Below are 18,829 nucleotides of genomic sequence, written 5' to 3'. Positions count from 1 at the left end.
TCGGGCAGTAGCACAGCAGGTTAAGCACACGTGTCACAAAGCGTAAGGACCGGTTAAGATCCCGTTTCAAGCCCCCAGCTCCCCACCTGCAGGGGAGTAGTTTCACAGGTGGTGAAGCAGGTCTGGAGGTGTCTCTCTGTCTCTCTTCCTCTCTATCTCCCCCCCTCAATTTCTGTCTCTATCCAATAATAAATAAATAAATAAATAAATATATATATATATATATATAGAGAGAGAGAGAGGGAGAGAGAGAGAGAATGATCAGGGTCACACTGCCTCTGAGAAGAAAGTACAAGGAACAAACAAAGAGAAGAAGGGATTGAGAAAAGAACCAGGGCTTTTCAGAGGTCCATGTTTGGAATAAAGTGAATTACATCTACTCATTAGACAGCTCTCTGTCCTAGCCAGAAGAGGATACAGGATAGTAGCCATTTTTCCTTCCTTAGTTGGTAAGAAATGAAAGCACACCCCATTCATGCCCTGAATGAATGAATGAATGAATGAATGAGCGAGCTCTACTCAGCTGCTGACTCCTTGTGTTAGTTGTTGGTTAATTCTCTGAGGGGTTGGCTCTATTACTATATAAACTTAATGTTTCTTTATTTTTCTTCCCTCTGATACTATTCTGCTTATAATGTAATTACATTTTTTTTCATGTTTGCTTTCAGGTCCATTCTGCATTTCATCTATGTTCCCTAAGATTTGTGTCATAAACTCTAATTGAAACCAGAGTGGTTCACAAGATGGTATCTGATTAAGACACAGTGGAAAATTAAATTAAAGCTTAGTTTAAAACTTAAGTCTTGGCCTTCACACATGGTAAGGCTTACATTCTACTGAGTGAGTTATTTCCTAGCCGGCTTCTTTTAACACACACACACACACACACACACACACACACACACACACAAATACCAGAGCCCTTGTAAGGAGGGAGAAGGGGTGAGGAACTGTGCCAAGTGTCAAGTACTGTGCTAGTTCTCCCAATATCCTCTCGTGTTTACTTCTGACCATGAAATTACTGATGGGACACTATGATTCTCATTTTACAAATGAGAAAACTGAGAGCAGTGGCAGGGATGACCAAAGCTCCAGGGTGTGGTGGGTAGGACAGAGAGGATGGAGATGGGTAGGGTGTGAGGAAGACAACAGTGGCTGCTGAAGAAGGCTGGAACGAGGGCTTCAGAGCAGGGCTTCTAGGACTCAAGGCATGCCTGACTCTCTGGGTTTGCTGATGCTATAGAGAGGTTATTCTGGGTTGGGACTCTGATGTGCTAGAAGAGGAACTGAGAAGAGTATTTTGCTTTGGCTCTTTTTGGTGTGTGTGTGTGTGGGGGGGTGTATGAGTGGGTGTGGCTACAATGTAATGAGAGACAACACTTACTGAGAGAGTGAACTAGTAGAGCAGGGGGCTTGGGAAGCCAGGGGTGATTGCAGAGGCAGTGATGACACAATCTGCAGATCTAACCAGCCTTCTGCACATGCCCCAAGAACTCCTCACCTAAGGGAGCACTGCATTCTTCTCCATTACTGTCACATGCAAATGGAATCAGCTAAGTATTAAAATGTTTCCATGAGATAATAGTGAAATGTCAGTAGAAAGGGCACCCTCAGAGTGGAGAGTCAGCTCGCCTGCCCTGCCACAGGCATGCAACCTAGGTTAGAGTCCCACACCACACAGGAGTGCTGCGGCCCGTGGGGAAGCTCTGATGCTATGCTGTCTGTCTCTCTCTGTTTCTTCCTCTTTATTTGAAAAAAGGCAGCCCATGTGGTCTGGGAGGTGGCACAGTGGATAAAGCACTGGACTCTCAAGCATGAGGTCCTGAGTTCAATCCCCGGCAGCACATGTACCAGGGTGATGCCTGGTTCTTTCTCTCTCCTCCTCTGTTTCTCATTAGTAAATAAACAAAATATTTAAAAATAAATAAAAAAAAGAAAAAAGGCAGCCCCAAAAGGTGAAATTGTTTATATGCGGGGCCCTGGAAACAGTTTTTTAAAGGAGGGAAGCACCTTCTTCTAATTTGTAAAAAGGTACTTCACAGGCTAGTAGCAAGATCTCTAACAATAAGGAGGTTTTAAATGTAACTTTTTAATTTTAATAGTTTCATAAGATTTAGATATTATTGGACTTTCTAAGCAGAGCTAGATCCCTTGAAAGGCAGGTGGAGAGGGGCAGTGAAAGAGCTTACCTGGTTGGTGAACCGCTTTGCCATGCACACAACCCAGGTTCAAGCCCATTTCCCACCGTACTGAAAGAAGCTATGGTGTCTGACTGTCTGTCAAAGCTAGCTGTCTGTCTGACTGTCTGTCCATCTGTCCATCTCTCCCTCCCTCCCTTCCTTTCTTCCTCAGGAAAGAAAGGACAAAAGAAAGAAATACAGAAAGAGAAGGGGGGGGGGCAGGTGGTGGCACACCGGGTTAAGCATACAAAGTATGAAGTACAAGGACCTGCATAAGAATCCCAGTTTGAGGCTCCAGATCCCCATCTGCAGGGGTCACTTCACAGGCAGTGAAGCAGGTCTGTAGATATCTTGTCTCTCTCTCCCTCTCTATCTCTCCTCCTATCTTAATTTCTCTCTGTCCTAACCAATAAAATGGAAAAAAAAGGGGGGGGGACCTCTAGGAGCAGTGGATTCGTAGTGCTGGCACTGAGCCCATCAATAGCCCTGGAGGCAAAAGAAAGAAAAAAGGAGAACAGAGGAGGACCTAGTGGGGTTGTATTGTTATGTGGAAATGCTACACATGTAAGAACTATTGTATTTTACTGTTGACTGTAAACCATTAATCCCCCAATAAAGAAATAAAAAAAGAAAGAAAGAAAAACCAAGTAGTCCCCCTCACCTCAAAAAAAAAAAAAAAGAAGAAGGAAAGAAAGAAAGAAAATAGAAAAGGCAAATGGAGGAAGAAAGGTGAAGGTGGAAAAACAGAGTACTAAAAAGGGGATACTGAAGACTAGATATAGATATCTAGATATATAACAATAAAAGGTGTGGGGCCAGGCGGTGGTGCACCTGGTTGAGTGCACATGTTACAATGCTCAAGGACCGAGCATGAAGCATTGAGCCTACAGTTTCCACCTGCAGGGGGAAAGCTTCAAGTGGTAGAGTAGGGATGCAAGTGTCTCTCTGTCTCTCTCCCTCTCTCCCTCCCCTCTGTTCTCAGTTTCTGGCTGTCTCTATCCAACAGATTTAAATAAATAAATAAAAATAAAAGGTATTTAAACCTAAGAGTTAACATTGCTTATGTTCTCTAGCAATTCTCCTTCTAGCTATGTATGGTATGACCTAGCACTTCCACTCCCAGAGAACTGAAAACAAATGCCCACACAAAAACATGTGCACAGATAGGTGTAACTTTCTGAGGAACTGCCAGCCTGGTTCCTGAAGTATCTGCTTAATTGTACATCCCCACAGTTAAGGAGTGCTGACAACTACTGGCGATCACCAGAAGCTGTCAGGAGTAAAGTAGGATTCTTCCCTAGAGTCTTCAAGAAGGATCACAGTCCTACTGACTCAGTTTTTGAACTTCAAGTTTCTAGAACTGTGAGAGAATGAAGTTCAGTTTTTGCCAACCACTCAGTGTATGGTATTCTGTTACTGTCAACTTAAAAACTAATACAAATAAATCATCTAGTCAGAAATGTGCTGTACATGAGTCTTTTTTCTTATCTGTGCACAAACTGGGCAGTGAGATGCAGGGGTTGCAGGGATGAAGGGTGGTTCTTCTTTCCCTTCTCAGAGAACCACAAACAAAGGAAAAGTGACTAGATTCCAGTGTGGCCTACTCCTATCTGAAAAGTTTTCATCTGGTGTGTTCTCTAAACAACAGAGTGGAGTCATCATGCCAGCATGAGCAAAACCCCATCCTGGAAAATACTAATAGTATGCAGCCAGACAACCCCACGCCACCCCAGACATAGCTTTGCTTCAACTACATAAAATATTGCATTTCATTTCTTTCTAGCCCATTTCCCTCTTCTTGCAGCACCATGCAGAAAGGCTAATGGAAGTTAGACAACAAATTCCTATCTTTTAATTTCCAGGCATTCTTTACTCCACATATCTGCTTATTTATTTCATGTATAATGATGGTAGTAAAAGTAAAGGTGTTTCAAGTCCCCAGCTCCCTACCTGCAGGGCGGGGGTCACTTCACAGGTGGTGAAGCAGGTCTGCAGGTGTCTGTTTCTCCCCCCTCTACCTTCCCCTCCTCTCTTGATTTCTCTCTGTCTTATCCAACAATAACAAAAACAGTAGTAACAACAAGGGCAACAAAAGTGGGGGAAATGGCCTCCAGGAGCAGTGGATTCATAGTGCAGGCACCGAGCCCCAATGATAACCCTGGAGACAAAAAAAAAAAAAAAAAAAGTAAAGGTGTGACAAAAAAGAGAAAAGGGAATGGTTTCAGTGTTTGAGATGGCAAAAAGAGTCTCTTAGACAAAACAGAGCAATAGAGCTGTGACTAAAGAAAGGCAGACACTAACCTCCCAGTCTTCTCTGAAAAATTGGGGACTCTACAAAAAAGTGATAAGCCACAGCTGGGGAAATAGCTCAACTGATGGAGCATCAGGCTTTCATGCCTGAGGTTCCTGGTTCAATCCCCAGAACCACAGGTGACAGACTGGTGTGTCCCCTCTTCTCACTCTCCCTCTGCCTCATGTTAAATTTTCTGTCTTATATAATAAAAGTGGTTTTTTTTTTTTTTTTTAAGGAAAGAAAAGTGATGGGCCAAGGTTTGGCTGTCAGGAGGTTTCCTGGTGCCAAAGAGATGCTTACAAAGAAAACACACAGACTGGCTTGCTGTGGATAACCATAACATGCCTTGGAAATTTGAGTGGGGAGAGTTCTTTTATGAAAATTAACCGAGCAAAAAGAAAAAAATCTTTCTAGGACATAAAATCCCCTCTGGTAAAAAGAATAGGAAAGAAAAAAGAAAGGTACAAAGCTACAACTTCACAAGAGCAGGGGATTATCTGCTGTGTTCATGGTTCTGTTGAGAACAGTACCTAATATACATTATTAAGGTCTTGTTATGGGATCAAAGAATGAAAGAAACCATGACTTCTCAGAAGCCTTAACAATAGTATTACATCTGGGGGCGGGCAGTGGCGCACCTGGTTGAGCACACATGCTACAATGTGCAAGGCCCCAGGTTTGAGCCCCTGGCCCCCACCTGCAGGGGGAAAGCCTTACAAGTGGTGAAGCAGTGCTGCACATGTCTCTCTGTCTCTCTCCCTCTTAATCTCCCCTTCCCTCTCAATTTCTGGCTATATCTATCTAATAAATAAAGATAATAAAAAATTATTTTAAAAAATAGTATTACATCTATGTAGAGAAAAATCAAAGAGCATTCTGAATTTGTAGCAACCTCAAAATAAAGATTAAATAAATGAAACCTCATGGCCTTGGGTTCAATATCTGGCACAGATAGTGCTTTGGTGTTTCTCTCTCATTAGGAAAAAAAAAAAAGGCTGGGGGTTGGGCAGTAGAGCAGAGGGTTAAGCTCAGGTGGTGCAAAACACAAGGACCGATGGAAGGATCCCAGTTCAAGCCCCTGGCTCCCCACCTGCAGGGGAGTCGCTTCACAGGCGGTGAAGCAGGTCTGCAGGAGTCTATCTTTCTCTCCCCCTCTCTTCATTTCTCTCTGTCCTATCCAACAATGACATTAACAACAACAATAACTACAACAATAAAACAAGGGCAAATAAAAGGGGAAATAAAAGGAAAGTAAATAAAAAAGGGGAAAATAAATAAAAAATTTTTTAAATTCTTTAAAAAAAATGGCTGGGAAGTAGCTCAACTAGCTGAGCATCAGATTTTCATGCCTGAAGTTCCCAATTCATCCCCAAGCACTACACACACCAGAGTGGTGCTCTAGGCTTATGAAACTCTTTCTCTCACACATGTATTAAACAAAATAAATCTTTTTTTTTAAAAAAGGGAGGCTAAGGAGACTATTCCAGTCTTTAGGTTCATGATTAATCAACAATTTTTATGGCTTTATATGTTAGCTCTTTTTCAGCCACCAGGTTCCAGATGCTGCCATGATGCCAACCGGACTTCCTTGAGCAGATGACCCCACCAATGTGTCCTGGAGCTCTGTTTCCCCAGAACCCTGCCCCACTAGGGAGAGATACAGGCTGGGAGTATGGATCCACCTGCCAACGCCCATGTTCAGTGGGGAAGCAATTACAGAAGCCAGACCTTCCACCCCATAATAACACTTGGTCCATACTCCCAGAGGGTTAAAGAATAGGAAAGCTATCAGGGGAGAGGATGGGATATGGAGCTCTGGTGGTGGGAATTGTACCACTCTTATCCTATGGTCTTGTTAGTGTTTCCATTTTATAAATGAATAAATAAATAAATAAAAATGAAGCCAAGTATTTCTTAAAAACAAACTCATAAAAATTTTAAAAGAGCTTAAGGGAAAACAACAACAAAAAAGTACAGCCTACCTTATAGGTACAGCTCAAAGATTAAATGAGCCAATATATAGAAAGTCCTTTGGACCAGGCCTGTCATCTGGTTAAGTACCAGCGAAAATAAATAGGTGGTCACTTACTTATTTTCTGCAGAGTGGGGTATTTACATAATTTACTATAGAATCACTTCATTCTCATTCCTAAATGGAATTTTAGGGCAGGGTTTCCTTCCCAAGGCTGAAACCTAAAAAAGAATTCCATTTCTGATGCCCTTTGTTTTCTGGGTGGAGTCAGGAGGAAAAACAAGCAGTGGTGGGGAGGAAATCTTTCCCGACTGGTGTCAGTGCCTCTGGCATATCCCCTCTGTCCCCTCCCCTGCTTCATTTCCAAGGAGTCATCACAAGGCATGACAGATGAGCCTGAGAATGCAGCCATATAGGTTAGCCTTTAAGGAAACAAGACTTCTTGGGGTTTGGGGAGTGTTTGAACCTGCCACACCATTCTCCCTCTACCTTGACTTTAAAAGCACTGCTAAGTAAATGCAGCTGTTTTGTGTTACTATGATGTTAGGAATGCTACTCACCTTGTTTTAGTTTTTCCATCCACTTAGAGGTTCAGGAGTTCCTACTTCTTTATCCCAATTCTCTATGTATTTCTAGTCAGTCTTTTTAAAATTTATTATTATTATTATTATTTATTTTATTTTTTATTTTACCAGAGCACTGCACACCTCTGGCTTATAGTAGTTAAGGGAGCTCAACCTGGGACCTTGAAGCCTCAGGCTCAAAGGGTTTTTTTTTTTTTTTTAATTTTTTTTTTTTTTACTATTGGGGAATTAATGTTTTACACTCAACAGTTAAGTACAATAGTTTGTACATGCACAACATTCCCCAGTTTCCCATATAACAATACAACCCCCACTAGGTCCTCTGAATTTTTATTTTACTATTATTTATTTATTTTTACTATAGCACAGCTCAGCTCTGATTTATGGTGGTGTTGGGGATTGACCTTGGGGCCTTGAAGCCTCAAGTATGAGAATCTGTTTGCATAACCATTATGCCATCTCCCTCTCCTATATCTATTCAACCTTTACATCACTGTGCACTTTTTTATTTTTATTTTTTGCAGCACCAGGCCTTCAAGCATATGCAATACCAACACTCATAGGCCAACATGGTTTTTTTTCTTTTTTAAGCTTATTTATTTTTTGTTTATTTGATAGAGAGAGAAATTTATAGGGGAGGGGAAGATAAAGAGAGGGGAGGAGAGAGAGAGAGAGAGAGAGAGAGACCTGCTGCACTATTTACCACTTGTGAAGCTTTCCTCCTGCAGGTGGAGACTGGGGGGGCTTGAACCCAGGTCCTTGAGTATGGTATATGTGTGCTTAACCAGGTGTGGCACCACCCACCCATATGCCAACTCTTTTAGATAGAGAAAGAAAGGAAGAGAGATAAAACACCACAACACTACTCTACTATAGTTCCACAGGACTTCCTCCAGTGTTAAAGAGTTTCCATGCATTGCCGGGGCTGGAACCTAGGGCCTACAGCATGGTAAGGTACATCTTCTGCCAGATGAGTTATGTCTGGGCTCCCATTATGCATTATTTTTTAAAAAACTATTATTGGATGCAACGATTGCCACCTCAACATGCTTCATTTCAGACTGTGTCCAGAGACTTCACGTGTGGAATGACAACCCTTCAGCTTCATTACTCGGGTGAGACCTTTCCTTTCATAGTCTACTCTAATTCCATCCCAGGTGGTTCACTTTCTAACAAAGTCCCAAAACCTAGATATACACACGTATCCATAAACTAGTGCAAAATATATGCCTGAAAGCAGAGTTTGCAGTGAGTACCCCCGTAACACTTCCTCTCCACTATTCCAAGCTTTGGGTCCATGAGTGCTCAACAACTTGTTTGGCTTTGTATGTTAACTCTCTTTTCAGTCACCAGGTTCCAGGTGTCATCAGGATGCCGGCCAGGCTTCCCTGGACTGAAGACCCCCACCAATATGTCCTGGAGCTCAGCTTCCCCAGAGACCCACCCTACTAGGGAAAGAAAAGAGAGAGGCAGACTGGGAGTATGGACCGACCAGTCAACGCCCATGTTCAGCGGGGAAGCAATTACAGAAGCCAGACCTTCCACCTTCTGCAACCCTCAACGACCCTGGGTCCATGCTCCCAGAGGGCTAGAGAATGGGAAAGCTATCGGGGGAGGGGGTGGGATATGGAGATTGGGTGGTGGGAATTGTGTGGAGTTGTATCCCTCCTACCCTATGGTTTTGTTAATTTATCCTTTCTTAAATAAAAAAAATAATTAAAAAATTATTATTGGATAGAGACAGAGAGAAACTGAGAAGGAGGGGGAGATAGAGAGGGAAAGAGAGAGACCTGCAGCTTTATTTCACCACTCGTGAAGCTTTCCCCTGAAAAGTGGGGACCAGGGGCTTGAACCCAGGTCCTTGTGTACTATGTGTGCTTAACTAGGTCTGCCACTGCCTGGGCCCCTTCATTATGCATTCTTAAGTTTCCCTCTAAATGCTAAGCAAAAGGCTGTTAGTGTTATATGTCTACAGCTTCTTAAATTCAGTGCAACTATGAAAATACAATGCCGGGCAGGGGTAGATAGCATAACAGTTATGCAAAGATACTCTCATGCCTGAGGCTCCAAAGTCAAGGTTCAGTCCCCTGTACCACCATCAGCCAGAGCTGAGCAGTATTCTGGTTAAAAAAGAAAGAAAGGAAGAAAAAGAGAAAGAAAGAAAAAAAGGAAGAAAGAAAGAAAGGAAGAAAGAAAACACAGTACCATTAATATCCACATTACCAAAAGCAGTACTTTAACAGAAGCAATGACATCAGAGTCAAGCCATACCCTCCATGTTCTCTCCTTAAAATTAAGTTCCAACAACTCTCTCTCTTTTTTTTTTTTTTTTGCCTCCAGGGTTATTGCTGGGGCTCAGAGCCAGCACTACAAATCCACTGTTCCTGGCAGCCATTTTTCCCCCCGTTTTTATTGGATAGGACAGAGGGAAACTGAAAAGGAGGGGAAGACAGAGAGGGGGAGAGAAAGACAGACACCTGCAGACCTGCTTCACTGCTTGTGAAGTGACCCCCCTGCAGGTGGGGAGCTGGGGCTAGAACCGAGATCCTTGCCTGGGTCCTTGCGCTTCATACTATGCATGCTTAATCTGGTACACCACTGTCTGAACCCCTCCCTCCCACAACTCTTTTTAAATTTCTATCTGTAAGACAAAAGGACTAATCTGGAGTAACCTTAATAATATTGACACAGGGGAGTCGGGCTGTAGCGCAGCGGGTTAAGCGCAGGTGGCGCAAAGCACAAGGACCGGCATAAGGATCCTGGTTCAAACCCTGGCTCCCCACCTGCAGGGGAGTCGCTTCACAGGCGGTGAAGCAGGTCTGCAGGTGTCTATCTTTCTCTCCTCCTCTCTGTCTTCCCCTCCTCTCTCCATTTCTCTCTGTCCTATCCAACAACGACAACAACAACAATTAAAAAAAAAAAAAAAACAAGGGCAACAAAAGGGAATAAATAAAATAAATATTAAAAAAAGATTAAAAAATAATATTGACACGACGCTAAAATTTCTTGAATTTTTAAACTTTAATTTGTACTTTGAGCAACTGCTATTGATAGCTGTTTCTAAACATGATAGTAGAGAGAGATTTATTTTATAGGATAGAGAAAAAGTAAGTGTCATCAAGCTTCTCCTGAAAACTGCTGATTTCAGGCCAGCAGGTAGGAAGTGTAGTGTGCTGCTTGGTCATGTACACAACCAAGGTTTGAGCCCAGACCCCAACATGCTGAAGGTAGTTGTAGTGCTGCGGTAGTGCTCTCTCTCGCTTGTTCTCTCTCCCTTCTCTGTTAAAAAAGAAAACAATAATAACTACAACAACAATAAAAAGAAAAAGAAAACAATAACAAAAACTTCCCATTGATCTCATTCCATATGCCCAAGAGCAGAAGATGGCTTTGTAGAGCTGTGAGGGGAGACAGGAAAGGAAAGCCTAAGAGAGTGGCCTGACGATGTTCTTAGGCTCTTTCCTCCATATACTCTGGACTTCCCTGGCAGGAGTTGGAAAGATCTTTTTTTGCTTTTTAAATTTACTTGATGGCATTTTAAAAATCAACCTTCCCAATAAATACAAGGAAGCTATATCCAGAACTGAAAACATGAGTTGGTTTTCTAGAAGAATTAAAAGAGACTGAGCTTTTGTTTGATAATGTTCCCTTCCTCTGATTTGGATATAATTTTAGAAACCTTTCAATAATTTCCTCAAGTATACAAAAAATAGCTTCCAAGAGGCCAGGTGGTGACACACTTGGTTGAGTGCAGACATTAAAGTGTGCAAGGACCAGGGTTCACGCCCCTGATCCCCACCTGCAAAGGGAAAGCTTCATGAGTGGTGAAGCAGGGCTGCAGGTGTCTCCTGTCTCTCTCCCTCTCTGTCCCCCCTCACCGCTCAATTTTTCCGTCTCTATCCAATAATAAATAAATAAAATTTTAAAAATAGCTTTCACAGGAGACCAAATCCAAATGACTGTTATGACTGAATATGTCATGGTTTAGAGAATGGCATTATAATTCAAAAGCCTAGTTTCAACTAGTAAACTTTTTTTTTTCTGAAAATAGCACTGAGAGGACCTGGGTGGTGGCACACCTGGCTGCATGCATACTTTACCATGTGTAAAGACGTGGGTTCAAGCCCCCAGTCTACACCTGCAGAGTGGGAAAACATCATGAGTGGTGAAGCAGTGTTGCAGGTGTCTCTCTTCCTCTCTCCCTATGAATTTCTTCTGTCTCTATCCAAAAATAAAAATAGATACATAAATTAAAAAAAAAAGAGACGATAAAAGAAAAGAAAAAAACCATAGAAGAGGACTGGGTGGTGGCACACTTGGTTGAGCACTCTCAGTACCACGCGCAAGGCCTTGATTCAAGCCTCCAGTCCCCACTGGCAGGACGGAAGTTTCACAAATAGTGAAGCAGTGCCGCAGTGCTGTTTCACTCCCTCTCTCCTCCTTCCCTCTCAGTTTTTCTCGCTGTCTCTCAAAACAAACAAAAAACATGAAAGAGAAAGCATACTTCCTAAATAGTCATGCTACATAAAGAGTTGTATCATCTGTGATGTTTTTCTATATGGGCAAGTAAGACAGCATCACTGAAAAATGTAAAATCCCAAAGTAATGTCCTTCTATTCCCACTTTTTTCCAGTTCCATTACCACTTTATTGAGGAAATGTTCTTACAGGATTTTTGTTGTCACAGGGTACATTTCCACATTTCCCCCGAGAGTCCCACTATTCTTTCCCAAAAAATAAGTTTCTTTTTTAAAAAAAGCTTTTTAAAAATATTTATTATTTATTCCATTTTGTTGCCCTTGTTGTTTGTTGTCATTGTTGGATAGGACAGAGAGAAATGGAGAGAGGAGGGGAAGACAGAGAGGAGGAGAGAAAGACAGACACCTGCAGACCTGCTTCTCTGCCTGTGAAGCGACTCCCCTGCAGGTGGGGAGCTGGGGGCTCGAACCGGGATCCTTATGCAGGTCCTTGCACTTTGCGCCATGTGTGCTTAACCTGCTGCACTATCACCCGACTCCCAAAAATAAGTTTCAAATCTTACCACATGGTACACTATTTTCAAAAGGAAATTCCTCAAATGGTATATTAGATTAGAAATCCCTATGCTGCCACTGTATATAACTGTTAAATTCAAGTTCTTTTAGATCCACCTAATTATCAAAATTCCTTTTAGTAAGTATAAGACAGAAAACACTAAGGTGGAAGAATGGAACATACCTAGACAAAAGCCTAGTCCAATAAACTAAAGATTATTAGAGTCTCTGGTTAAATGCAAGTTAGACTCAGTTGCCTCCCGCCATTCCCCCCACCTCCACTGCTGAGGCTTCACCTCTCCAGGCTGACTTCTTTTCAGACAGATTAAGAGGCCAGGTGGTGGAGCACCTGGTTGAGAACACATGTTACAATGCACAAGGACCTGGGGTTCAAGCCCCTGGTCTCCACTTGATGGGGGAAAGCTTTGCAAGTGGTGAGGCAGTGCTGCAGATGTTTCTGTCTCCTATCTCCCCCTTCTCTCTCGATTTCTGGCTGTCTCTATCCAATAAATAAATAAAGATAAAAAGAATAGGAAAGCTATCAGGGAGGGGATGGGATACGGAGTTCTGGTGGTGGAAATTATGTGGAGTTGTACCCCTCCTATCCTATGGTTTGGTTAGTGTTTTCTTTTTTTATTTATTTTTATATTTATTTAATTTCCCTTTTGTTTCCCTTGTTTTTTTATTGTTGTTGTAGTTATTAATGTTGTTATTGATGTCATTGTTGTTAGATAGGACAGAGAGAAATTGAGAGAGAAAAACAGAGAGGGGAAGAGAAAGAGATACCTGCAGACCTGCTTCACTGCTTGTAAAATGACTCCCCTACAGGTGGGGAGCCGGGGGCTGGAACCAGGATCCTTCCACCAGTCCTTGAACTTTGCACCACGTGCGCTTAACCTGCTGTGCTACTACTGTCCGACTCCCTAGTGTTTCCTTTTTATAAGTAAAAATAATTAAAAAAATAATAATAAAAACAGAAAAATCTTCCCCTCGCAGAGGACCTCACCAATGTATCCTGGAACCCCACCTTTCCAGAGCCCACTAGGGATAGATAGAAACAGACTGGGGGTATGGATCGGCCTTTCAATGCCCATGTTCAGCAGAGAAGCAAATACAGAAGCCAGACCTTCCTCCTTCTGCACCCCATAATAATCCTGGGTCCATATTCCCAGAGAGACAAAGAACAGGAAAGCTTCCAGTGGAGGGGATGGAATATGGAACCCTGGTGGTGGGAAATGTGTGAAAATTTACCCCTCTTATCCTATGGTTTGATATTTTCTATTCTATAAATAAATTAAATTTTAAAACTGTTAAAAAAAAAAAAAGGATAAATTAAGAGAGGAAGAAGGAAAAACATCATTGAAGCTTCCCACAGTATAGCTGTGGCTGGGCTCAAACCTGAGTTGCCCATAAATAGTATACATGAATCTTCCCAGGTGAATAATACAGCTGGTCCTAAATGCTTTCAATATATCAATAGTTAATAAGCTGTTGTCAACTCCTTCCTATGAGCAAAAACACTCATTCTCTTACATGTCTTTTAGAATCAGGGCTTTCTTGATTCTCAGAATGGGGATGATAAGACCCAACATAAAGTTTTAGTGAGGAGTGAATTAAATGAAATGACATGAGGGAACGTGACTCTCCTGAGATATCAATGCATGTACATACTATCAAGAAGGCTGTATCTCACAAGTGGCAAATGCAGCATTCTACCTGGAAAGGGTCTGTCTTCATCAGCCCCATGCACAGCAACTCCCTTATTTTCTGGCATATACTTCTTAGTAATGGGCAAGGACATCACCCGAATATGACGGATCAGTGAGTAACAGGTGTGAGCTCCAGAAAGCACCGGCTCAGATGATAAAGGGCTGAAAGGTTGAACCACAAAGTATGCAATGAGCAAGATTAATCCCAGGGTTATGAGAACCTACAAGAAAAGACAGGAGAACGGTTAATTGTCCCAGCGAACAACACTTTAATGCCGAGAAAAATAAGAGGCTTCTTCCTCATTTCTAATGTGTTTTAAGAACAAAGCCCTTTTCACAAACAAGCTATGACAATCACTTCTGAAAACATTTGAAGTTTGAGAACTGTGAGGACTACAAGATTCACCAAACTTCCATCATATGACCAGAAGCTTTGTCCACCACTAAAAAAAAAGGGGGGGGTTGGCGGGCGGTAGTGCAGCAGGTTAAGTGCACACGGCGTAAAACGCAAGGACCGGTTTAAGGGTCCTGGTTTGAGTTCCCACTCCTCATCTGCAGGGGGTTCACTTCACAAGCAGTGAAGCAGGTCTGCAGGTGTCTATCTTTCTCTCACCCTCTCTGTCTTCTCCTCCTCTCTATTTCTGTCTGTCCTATCCAACAACAACAGCAATAACCACAATAATAATAATAACAACAACGATAAACAACAAGGGCAACAAAAGGGAAAAAACAGCCTCTGGTAGCAGTGGATTTGTGGTGCAGGCACTGAGCCCCAGCAATAACCCTGGAGAATATATATATCTTAATCATAAATACATAGCTTTTGTTCTAGAACAATTAACAAAATACCCTTTGCCAGTGCATTTACTGGAACCGAAAGTTCAATGGTGAAATCAGTCAATAGTAACGACTGAGAAACAGCTAAAGAGCTTGTGCCAGTCTAAGCAGATTCCCAAGTCAGAACACATTTTTACCTTATATACAGATATAAGGAAAGGATACCGGACTGGTCGCCTCTGTGGTTCATTCTTTTCTAGTAGTTGTCTGATAAATTTTTCAATTGCCTTCTCTGACATACCACACTGATGGCCTGTCTGTCTCACCAAATCAACAGTTTCTGAAAGTTTGTCATAAATGCTGAGCTCATTGGCTGCAAAATCCATGTCTTCCAATACAAAGTCCCTGAAAGAAAAAGTAAGTATTAAAAAAGAAAAAGTATGGTTTCTCTAAAGCATTTGATTTCTTTCTTTATGGACAGGACCAGAGCATCACTCTGTTACATGTGGTGCCTGCTATGCATCAAACGCAGGTCCTTCTTCTAGCGTCCTTCTTCTAGCGTTTGCCACGCAGGTCCTCAAGCTTGAGAGTTCACTGAGCCACCTGCTGGGCAGTAATTACTCCTTTAGATCGCTGCTTCTTGACCATTTGTATTATCTTGCTTGTTTTTGCGACAGACAGACAGACAGATAGATAGATAGATAGACAGACAGATAGATAGATAGATAGATAGCCTACAGCATCAAAATAAAAACTTCCTTCAGTTTAGTGGGGGCTGGGCTTGAACCTGGGTCATACACATAGCAAAGCAGTGACTGTACAAGTGAGCTATTTCACTGGTCCATCTTGACAATTTGTGGAAAAGGACCATTTGGTGTTTTTCTTCATCTACTGCAGATTTTTGTTAAAAAAAAAAAAAAGTATTTTCAAGATAATGTCAAATTGCCATATGTTTTTAAGTGCTACTTAACTGTGGGCTGATAAACACCTTGTGAACCAGCATTCTGAGGAGCATCAGCAAAAAGTACACTAAACCCCTAATGGACTCGGAACCATCAGTGCCATCCAACATGCTTTCTGAAACCAATCACAGGAGATCTGTGACTGGTAATTAATGGAAATTAAAAGAAACAGAGTGGAGAGAATGATGTTGATGAATTATCTTTCCACTTACATCAGATAAACCTTTTAGCAACAGAAGAGGAGGAAATGATTACTCGAGACAAGATTTACTGTGAGGAATATGCAGATAGCTCAGTTGTTAGGAGAGCAAGGAGTTCCGATGATACAAAACCACAGCATGGAAGCTCTTCAGACCTTGTAAGCTGCTGACTTCATGCTTTCCCACACGCTTTCCTCTCTCCCTCTTACTACAATTTTAGACAATAGCATCTGGGGAAATGGCTCAACTAGTAGAGCATCAGAATTTCATGCTTGGGGGCCGGGTGGTGGCACACCTGGTTAAGCGCATATACTATAATGCACAAGGACCTGGGTTCGAGCCTCTGGTCCCCACCTGCAGGGGGGAAAGCTTTACGAGTGGTGAAGCAGGGCTGCAGGTGTCTCTCTGTCTCTCTCCCTCTCTATTACCCCCTTCCCTCTTGATTTCTGGCTTTCTCTATCCAATAAATAAAGATAATTAAAAAAAAAAAAAAAAGAAATTCATGCCTGAGGTTCCCAGTTTCATCATGAGCCCTGTTCATAGTGTTGTCCTGGCTGGTCTCTCCCTCTGCCTCATATGAAACTCTCATATTTATGTACATATGAATCTTTTAAAATTTTATAAAACAACCAAGTAATTTTATGCCAAGACTTGACATCCCAGGTTAAATCCCGGGTGTCACCAAAAGCCAGAGCTGAGCAATGCTCTAGTAAGGAAAATAAATAGACAATAAAAAGCATTTTACTTATTTTATAGATTTAAAAGGCCTAAGATCTATAAGTAATTTCAAAATTCAGCCTGTGCTTTCAGTTTCACATGTTTAAATGTTTCATAGTACCAATAAAAGGTAAAAACAAAATTGACAAAATAGAATTCTATTCATTTTTTCATGAAATTAAATTATTTTTTTTAAACTTTTTATTTATAAAATGAAAACACTGACAAGACCATAGTAAATAGTTTTTTTAAGAAGTAAAGCATGAATCCTGGGTTCTCACCCCGGCACCACATGGGAGCACCATGGACAGCACCAAGGGAGCTCCACGGATAGCAAAGCACTACTGTTTTTTTCTACCTGCCTCTCCATCTCTCCTCTCTCCCTCTGACTAATAAAATAAAAAATGAAAAACTGGGCAAAGGAAGCTGTTTAACAATACCACAAAAACACAGGCCCCTGTAAAAAAAAAAAAAATTAAAGTGGCCCAGGAGATGTATCCTAGATAAAGCACAGGACTCTCAAGCATGAGGTCCCGAGTTCAATCCCCAGCAGCATTATGTACCAGAGTGATGTCTGGTTCTTTCTCTCTTTTTTCCTATCTTCCTCATGAATAAGTTAAGTTAAATTAAATTGGGGCCAGGTGATGGCACACCTGGTTAAGCGCACACATTACAGTGCGCAAGGATCCAAGTTCAAGCCCCTGCAGGGGGAAAGCTTCACAAGTGGTGAAGCAGGGCTGCAGGTGTCTCTCCCCCTCTCTATCTCCAACTTCCCTCTCAATTTCTCTGTCTCTATCCAATAAACAAATGAATTAAAAACATAGGAATGAGGTTGGGAGGTGGTGTGTCTGTTTGAGCATATGTGCTACCACCTGCAAGGACCCAGGTTCAAACCTCTAGTCCTTAACTAAAAGGAATAAGCTTCATGAGTGGTACAGCACTGTTACAGGTATCTCTTTCTCTCCCTAGCTCCCCTTCCCCTCTCAATGTCTGTTCTATAAATATTTTTAAAAATTAAGAAGGCTGGGGGGTTGGGTAGTAGCACACATGGTGCAAAGCTCAAGGACCAGCATAAAGATCCCAGTTCAAGTCCCCAGCTCCCCACCTGCAGGGAGGTTGCTTCATGAACAGTGAAGCAGGTCTGCAGGTGTCTATCTTTCTCTCCCTTCTCTGTCTTCCCCTCCTCTCTCCATTTCTCTGTCCTATCTAACAATGATGACATCAACAACAACAACAATAATAACTACAACAACAACAACAAATTAAGAAGGCAATGGTAAGAGATGACATGGTAGAACACACACTGTAATCATACACGAGGACCTGAGTTTGAGTCTTTGGCCATCACATGGAGCACCATGTAAAGAGGAAGCTTCAAGCACAGTGGAGCAGTGTTGTGGTGTCTCTTCTCTATCTCTCTCTGTCTCTCATCCTCTATTTGGAAGGGGAAAAAAAAAAAGAGTCCACTAGGAGCAATAGAATTGTGTAGGTATGAAGTTCCAACAAGATCCTTGTGGGAAAATAAGTAAATAAAAAAAAAAGCAAAAGTACCTGTGTTACAGGACAATATTTCTCTTAAAATTTGCAAGAGGGAAAATAGTACTTGTGATTTGTACTGTCTTCTGTTGAGCCTTTTTTATTTTTAAAGCAGTGTCCTCTAATTTGACATACTTTATCTCCAAAAGGTTACTAATCTTGAGAAGCACTGACACAACAAAGACCTATTTTTTTTCAAAGGACATACTGCCACCTGTAGACCAGTAGAGCAAACAAAGCATTACAATAATACAGCTCCAGCAAACACACGGAGGCCTCAAGTGCCACAAACCAGTGCTTAACTCAACATCGGTCGCTTCTAACGACACCTCCTAAGGACTCCATTTGGTCCTCTTTGTGACTTTCAACATTTCAGCTTATGGTTCTGTCTTGGTATTGGAAATCAAACCCATGAGTCTCATATTGTACACACTAGCACAGTCATGTCCCTGGTTAAGTTTACTAGCATTTGACTCTTTCTGCACAATCACCAAATGAATAGCCATATTCCAGCCCAGGCCCATCAAATCAGTATCAGACTTCTGAAGGTGGGTCAGTGTGACCCAGGAAGTGGTACAGTGGATAATGCTTTGGACATTCAAACATGAGATTCTAAGTTCAAACTCTAGCATGCTTATGCCAGAGTGATACTCTGGTTCTCCCCCTTCCTAAATCAATCAATAAATATTTTTAAAAACTGTGGTCCGGGAGGTGGTGCAGTGGCTAAGGAACTTGACTCTCAAGCATGGGATCCTGAATTCGATCTCCGGCAGCCCATGTACCAGAGTGATGGCTGGTTCTTTCTCTCCTCCTATCATTCTCACGAATAAATAAATAAATTCTTTAAAAAATAATAAAAATTTAAAA

At 41.8% G+C, this 18,829-nt stretch overlaps 1 protein-coding gene across 4 annotated transcripts in view; it reads right to left on the bottom strand.

Moving 5' to 3' along the window:
- C4H6orf89 (chromosome 4 C6orf89 homolog) overlaps positions 1-18,829 on the bottom strand; it is a 45,584-nt gene that overhangs the window by 14,351 nt on the left and 12,404 nt on the right. The window contains exons 1-3 of one of the 4 annotated variants that reach the window (XM_016185888.2): positions 17,978-18,140; positions 14,745-14,952; positions 13,778-13,991 (exon numbers count right to left, since the gene is read on the bottom strand). In XM_016185888.2, coding sequence (XP_016041374.1) covers positions 13,778-13,991; positions 14,745-14,933 — 403 coding nt within the window. In that variant the 5' untranslated portion in view covers positions 14,934-14,952; positions 17,978-18,140. Of the gene's footprint in view, positions 1-13,777; positions 13,992-14,744; positions 14,953-17,977; positions 18,141-18,829 lie in introns of those variants that run through there. The other 3 variants (XM_007517820.3, XM_060189717.1, XM_060189718.1) reach the window with 3 other exon arrangements.

The sequence above is a fragment of the Erinaceus europaeus genome, chromosome 4 (assembly GCF_950295315.1).
Source record: "Erinaceus europaeus chromosome 4, mEriEur2.1, whole genome shotgun sequence".
Taxonomy (NCBI): Eukaryota; Metazoa; Chordata; class Mammalia; order Eulipotyphla; family Erinaceidae; genus Erinaceus; species Erinaceus europaeus.
This window is presented reverse-complemented; position numbering and strand designations above follow the sequence as displayed.